The sequence below is a fragment of the Eschscholzia californica genome, unplaced genomic scaffold, assembly GCF_041429995.1.
Source record: "Eschscholzia californica isolate CP2 unplaced genomic scaffold, dmEscCali1.0.p SCAF_3, whole genome shotgun sequence".
Lineage (NCBI taxonomy): Eukaryota > Viridiplantae > Streptophyta > Magnoliopsida > Ranunculales > Papaveraceae > Eschscholzia > Eschscholzia californica.
Genome location: NW_028238420.1, coordinates 22,796,688 through 22,803,560, shown reverse-complemented (window position 1 = coordinate 22,803,560; position 6,873 = coordinate 22,796,688). Strand labels below are relative to the sequence as shown.

Here is a 6,873-nt window from a genome sequence, read left to right as displayed (position 1 = left end):
TGAGGATCATCAGAAGTTCCTTGCTTACGGTCCCTACGGGGGTGAGGACTATGGTGTTTCACACCAATACCAGGTATTTGCCTCTCATTCAAGTTGCAGCTATTCTTTGTTATATTTATACGCTCATCTTTGTTTTTGGATCTTCGTAGGCTTTCATGGCATCGATTTCCTCCCGCCGTCAGTTGAGCGAGAGTGTGGACCGAGTTGCGGAGTTGACGGGATCATTTTCCCGGTTGCAGACTCGTTACGACAGCCAGGTGGTTTCCTTTCAGGAGCAGGGCGACACGCTTTGTGATCGGGAGAGAGAGCTAGAAGATCTTCAGAGGCGGTATGTCGTGATGGAGCAAACATCGGCGTACAACCAACAGTTGGTCGACGATTTTCCTCGTGAAAGAGATCAGATCGCGACTGACGCGGCGTTACGAACCCGTGCAGACTTGTTTGTCGAGTACCGAGAGAATGGACTCGAAGGATGGGATATGGATGATAACATAGAGGCCTGGCGGGTTCGTCACGAGGAGCTCTTGGCGGAGCAGCGGGCGGGAGAGATGACGATAGATATGGACGAGGTGATGAGGGGCGATGATGCAACTGGAGGTGGTTCGCCTCATTAGTGTTTTCCTTTGTCTTGACTTGCTTAAAATATTATGTGTGTTGATTTCCTTTCTTTATTGACGAACTATCTGTAGTCGTCGTGTGTCGTCATGCGTTCAGCCCTTTTGTTTGGTCGACGAGCGTCGGATATATGTTGTGTTGATTTGACTTAGACTCCCCAGTATGTACTTTAACGGTTCAAGTGAACCCATTGGATTTCTTTTGTGACTCATTTTTTAAAGAGATGGTATCATGGTTATGTACTTGTAGTTTTCCTTTTTAGTTGGGTGGCTTTGATGCCATCTTATGTAGGGAAGACGACTAGCACCTAATTGCGTTTAGGCGTCGGTTAGCAGCTTACTGTGTTATCTTGGATCTCATCTAAGTGCTACGGTCAGCACCTTACTGTGTTCAGGTGTCGGCTAGCAACTTACTGTCCCAACTTGGATGGATTACCAATCCTAACTCTTATAAGTGATACGGCCAGCAACTTACCGTGTTCAGCTGACGACTAGCTGCTTGTTGTCCCGTCTTGGATGGATTACTAATCCTCACTCAAATGATACGGCCAGCACCTTACTGTGTTCAGGTGTCGGCTAGCAACTTACTGTCCCAACTTGGATGGATTACCAATCCTAACTCTTATAAGAGATACGGCCAGCAACTTACCGTGTTCAGCTGACAGTTAGCTGCTTGTTGTCCCATCTTGGATGGATTACTAATCCTGACTCGTACAAGTGATGCGACCAACAATTTGTTTTTCTTTGGGGGTCGACTTACTGTTCTTCTCCAGATAAGCACTTAAATGCCTTTGTAGTGAAATGGTCCCAATATTGAATCAGGAATAAAATTCGTACACAAGTAAGTACTGGATGAATACTTGAGATTTATTTCTCGAATTTTTGTTTACATTGAAAGTGAAATCTTAGACTTAAGAAACATTACATTGAACTTGAGGACTAAGTGCGGGACTTTGTTCCTTCTAAACCAATTTTGAGGAACAGTATGTTGAACTCGTTGTTGTCGAATGAAGAGGTATTCGTCAATCAATTTAGGTGCTTGGGGATTTTAGTTGCCTGTTGGACAGGTGAGGGTTGCTTAACCCGTAGTGATCTGCTCATAGTCATAGTATCCTCATGCCCCCCAGTCGAAGTGCGGAACTCTTCTGGTGGTTTGGACTTCGACTCTGACGTCCATCCTCTTATTGTTTTTGCTACTTTGTTGATTGTCTTGGAGACAGTTCCTGTCATCACACGTATATAGTGAGGGGTGGTTGTTGGCTACGCCAACAACCCTCCGACGCCCAAGTTAGTAGGTGATCTTTTGAAAAAAGGCAAAATAGAAGAAGTTTCAAGGTTAGATGTAATACCTTCATAAGTGGATGGCATTCCAGCTATTGCCTATGTTGAGGCCATCTTTTGATTGAAGTTTGTAAGCTCCTTGTCCCACTACCTTGGTAATGAGGTATGGGCCCTCCCAAGTAGGGGCTAACTTGCCAGCTCCGGACTCCTTAGTGTTCTGAAATACTTTCCTAGAACCCAATCGCCAATCTTGAATGTTCGAACCCTGACGTTCTTGTTGTAATGTTTGGCTGCTTTCTGTTGGTATGCGGCATTCCTGATTGCCGCCATGTCCCTTACCTCATCTACCGCGTCCAGATTGTGGTTAAGTAGTTCCCAGTTCCTTTCTTCTGTGGTCCATTGGTATCGGACAGAGGGGACTCCTGTTTCTGCAGGTATTACCGCCTCACAACCGTATGCAAGGGAAAATGGGGTTTCCCCAGTTGGGGTCTTTGAAGTGGTTCTGTATGACCATAACACTCCTGGTAGTTCGTCTGCCCACACTCCTATAGCCTTCTTGAGTCGTTTTTTCAGTGAGTTCATTATTGTCTTGTTTGACGATTCTGCTTGCCCATTAGATTGGGGATATCGGGGAGTCGAAAAGTTTAGTTTGATTCCCCACTCCTTGCAGAAGTCTTGGAAATCAAAGCTAATAAATTGCGAACCATTGTCTGTGGTGATCTCCTTTGGAACTCCAAACCTGCAAATAATATGTTTCCAAACAAAACTCTTTACCTCGCGATCTCTGATTTGATGATAGGCTTCGGCTTGCACCCACTTTTTTTTTGATAATGATGAGCGGGAGAAGCCCGAACCGAGTACAATGTATAAAACTAAATAAAACATCAAAGAAATCAAATTACATCATTTCATTTGCCCCACCCTTTCCTCATTCTCACTGTCCCTCTAGAGTCCGCATTGACAATGTTGACTAGTTCCACCGGCAGTTGACTGACATTCAAGTGAGTTACTCCCGGTCCGAGCCTCATCTTTGACAAGTGATCAGCAGCTTGGTTTGCTTCCCACTTGGTGAAGTAATCTGTTACGGCAAGCATGTAGACTCTTTGGCCTGGGGCCATTGGGAGTTTGCCTACTATATCCACCCCCCATTTCATGAAAGGCCAGGGAGATAGAATCGAACTCAACTTCTCTGGAGGGAGGTGGGAAGTTTGGGCAAACCTCTGGCAGCTGTCGCAACGTCTAGCATAGTCAATAGAGTCTGCCCTCATAGTTGGCCAGTAGTAACCTGCAGTCAATGCTCTGTTGGCTAAGCTGCGACCGCTAGAGTGGTTACCGTATTCCCCCTCGTGCAACTCCTTGAGGACATACTTGGTTTTCTCTTGGGTGATGCATTTCAAGTAGGGCCCAAAGTATGATCTCTTAAGGAGCTGGCCGTCCATGACGCAGAACCTTGCAGCTTTGGCTTTAAGTCTTCTAGCTTCATTTCGATCCTGCGACAACTCGTCATTAGTTAGGTACCTAATTATTGGTGTCATCCAGATCTCTCCTGCATCTGTTATTACTACTTCTGAAGGTTTTGTTTTCCATACTGTCGGCCACTGAAGTAGCGTGAGAGGGATTGTTTGTGCATCCTTGGTTGGAATTGATGACCCTAAATTGGCTAAGGCATCGGCGTGCCCATTCTCGAGCCTTGGTACCTGTTCAAAACTAACCTCAGTGAACTGACCTTGTAGTTCTTTTACATGTGACACATAAGCTGCTGTCTTTACGTCTTTGACCTGGTAGGTTCCTTGTAGCTGGTTAACTACGAGTTGGTAGTCTGATTTGATTGCAAGTTTCTGGACTCCCATCTCCTTTGCCAGGTTCATTCCTGCGATTAAGGCCTCGTATTCTGTTTCATCGTTGGTGGCTTTGAACCCACATCTTATTGCTTGTTGGATTAGGCCACCTTCTGGGGAAGTGAGAACAACACCAAGTCCTACTCCGTTCATGTTGCTGGAACCATCTACTGATAAGGTCCATTTGAGTTGGCTATGTTCCTAGAGATGAAGCAATTCTCCTTGTGCCTGCACTAAGGTGTTAGGTGTAAAGTCAACAATAAAATCAGCTGGTACCTGAGATTTAATCGCTGCCCTTAACTGGTAGCTGATGTCATGTTCGCTTAACTTCACTGCCCATTTGGTCAATCTCCCAGACAGCTCTGGTTTGTGAAGAATATTCTTCATCGGGAAAGTTGTAACCACTACAATTGGGTGGCATTGAAAGTAGGGTCTTAGCTTCCTGGCTGCAGTAACAAGGGTAAGGGCTAGCTTCTCTAGCTGGCTGTATCGAGTTTCAGCATCGAGCAATGACTTGCTTGTGTAGTAGACAGGCAACTGCTTACCGTCTTCCTCACGAACGAGTACTACACTTACCGCTGTCTCTGAAACAACAAGGTATATGAACAATTTCTCTTCATCTTTTGGTTTAGAGAGCAAAGGTGGGGAAGTGAGGTATCTCTTCAGCTGTTGTAGAGCTTCTTCACATGCAGGTGTCCACTCAAAGTTTTTCGTTTTTCGTAGAGTGGTAAAGAACAGGTAGCATCTTTCTGAAGATTTAGAAATAAACCGGCTAAGTGCAGCTACCCTACCTGCAAGTCTCTGGACGTCCTTGATGCATTTGAGGGAAGGGATATTCACTACCGAATTAATCTGATCTGGGTTGGCTTCACTTCCCCTTTGAGTCACAATATAACCTAAAAAAATTCCAGAAGATACACCAAAAGAGCACTTAGCGGGGTTTAGTTTCATATTGTACCTCCTGAGTACCTCGAATGCTTGCTTGAGGTGTTCCAAGTGTTGTTCTGCTACTAAGGACTTGACCAGCATATCATCGATGTAAACCTCCATAATGTCGCCTAGCATCTTGGTGAACATTTTGTTTACCAGCCTCTGGTAGGTGGCACCTGCATTTTTTAGTCCAAAAGGCATGACCTTGTAACAGAATATACCTCTCTCCGTGACGAAGGCGGGTTTCTCCTGGTCGTTTGGATGCATAAGGATCTGATTGTAGCCCGAGAATGCATCCATGAAGTTCAAGAGTTCGTGTCCGGCTGTGGCGTCTACTAGAATGTCGATGTGAGGTAGTGGGAAGGAATCCTTCGGGCATGCTTTGTTCAAGTCTGTAAAGTCAATACATACCCTCCACTTACCATTCTTCTTTTTTACAACCACCACATTAGCGAGCCAATCTGGATAGTGCACTTCTCTTACTGATCCGATGTCAAGTGGCTTCTGGATGTCCTCGTTGATCACCTTATTGCGTTTTGGTGTGAATTTCCTTCTTTTCTGTCTGACCGGGGTATGGGAAGGGTCTACCTGTAATTCATGAACTATTATAGAGGGGTCTATCCCTATCATATCTGCATGAGACCAAGCAAAACAATCAGAGTTAATGGTTAGGAACTCAATGAGCTTTTCTCTGAGAGTAGGAGGTAGTTGTGCTCCAATTTGGACTTTGTGCTCTGGTATGTGAGGGTCAATTTAGACTTCGTCTAACTCCTCCATGCTTGGCTGGTTGATGTTTGACTTGAGGGGTACTTCATTCTGTAATTTATATAAGGGCTTCTTTGGTGCCTTCATTGTGTTCTTGTAGCAGTTTCTGGAAGCTCCTTGGTCTCCTTTAATTTCCCGTACTCCCCAAGGTGTTGAGAATCTAAGTGCTTGGTGGTATGTTGATGGTACTGCCCTCATCTCATGGATTCAAGGTCTTCCAAGGATCATGTTACAAGCAGATGAGCGGTCTAATACCACAAAAGTGGTGTTAAGGTTAATTCCTCCTGCATATACCGGTAACACGATTTCTCCCAAGGTATACTTCTGTTCTCCACTGAATCCTATAAGGACAGTAGAACGTCGGCAGATGTTTGATTCTTCTAGTCCCATTCCTAGCAAGGCATGAAGAAACAAGACATTAGTGGAGGATCCGTTATCAATTAGTATGCGTTTAACTAACACATAGGCAATAGTGAGAGAGAGGACAAGAGCGTCATGATGAGGGTTGACGAGCCGTGAGACTTCGTTGTCAACGAAGTTTATGGTTTGGTTGGTGAAAGTTAGGGTCGACGCCTCTGTCGAGTGGGTAGTTGGATTGGCTGTGATTCGTGCACTTCTTTTGGCTGCTGAGTGGCTTACTCCACTCACTTCCGAGCCTCCTGTGATCATGTTGCAAGTCAATGTTGGAATCGGCTCCTCTGGCTCTTTGGGTCGGGCATCTCCTTGTGACATGGTTTTCTTGCCTTTATCTGTCAGTAAGTCGGGTAGGTGACCCCTCTTTAGGAGCTCAGCAACTTCAAGCCTGAGGGCAATGCAATCTGCAGTAGTGTGCCCATGGTCCGAGTGGAATTCACATCACTTGGCAGTGTCTCTCTTTTTACTTGGCGTCTTTGTCTTCCCTGGCCACCTTACCGTGTTACCCATCCCTTTCATTACTACAATCACCTCATTTGGTTCAATGTTAAGGTTGTATTCTGGGATCTTGGTACGGATGGATCCTCGTGGCTTTTCGTTCTGACGGTTAGGTGGAGGGTTGAATGGCCTTCTGTTTTCTCTTGGAACTGGTCGTCTGGTTGGGTACGGATCATTGCTTCTGGCTTTTGACCGTCGTTCGTATCTTCTGGAGTGACGGTCTCTTGACCTATCTTCCTGTGAGTAGTATCTGTTCCTGTGGGCTTCGTCTTCTTCCTACCTAATTTCGACCCAGGCTCTGGAAAGAACATCCTCCATTGTAGTGCAATTGAACTTGGTGAGTTCTTTGTACAACTCCCCATCTGGCAGTAAACGTTTCCTGAATGCGCCCACTGCTGTTTCTTGGTTGCAGTAAGGAATCGACACCTTCTCTCGATTAAATCTTCCCACATACTCTCTGAGTGGTTTACCTCTTCGTTGTTGGATTCTGTAGAGGTCACTAGAGAGTTTCTCCAGCTTCTTACAACTTGCAA

General features: G+C 45.4%; 1 protein-coding gene across 1 annotated transcript; it reads right to left on the bottom strand.

The window, feature by feature from the left end:
* Nucleotides 1-2,081: 2,081 nt before the first annotated feature.
* On the bottom strand, nucleotides 2,082-3,886 carry LOC147549069 (uncharacterized). Its single transcript, XM_086668213.1, has 2 exons — nucleotides 3,114-3,886; nucleotides 2,082-2,634 (listed from the first exon to the last, which is right to left on the bottom strand). The coding sequence occupies exons 1-2, from the start codon at nucleotides 3,884-3,886 to the stop codon at nucleotides 2,082-2,084; spliced, it is 1,326 nt and encodes a 441-aa protein (XP_086524339.1).
* Nucleotides 3,887-6,873: the final 2,987 nt, after the last annotated feature.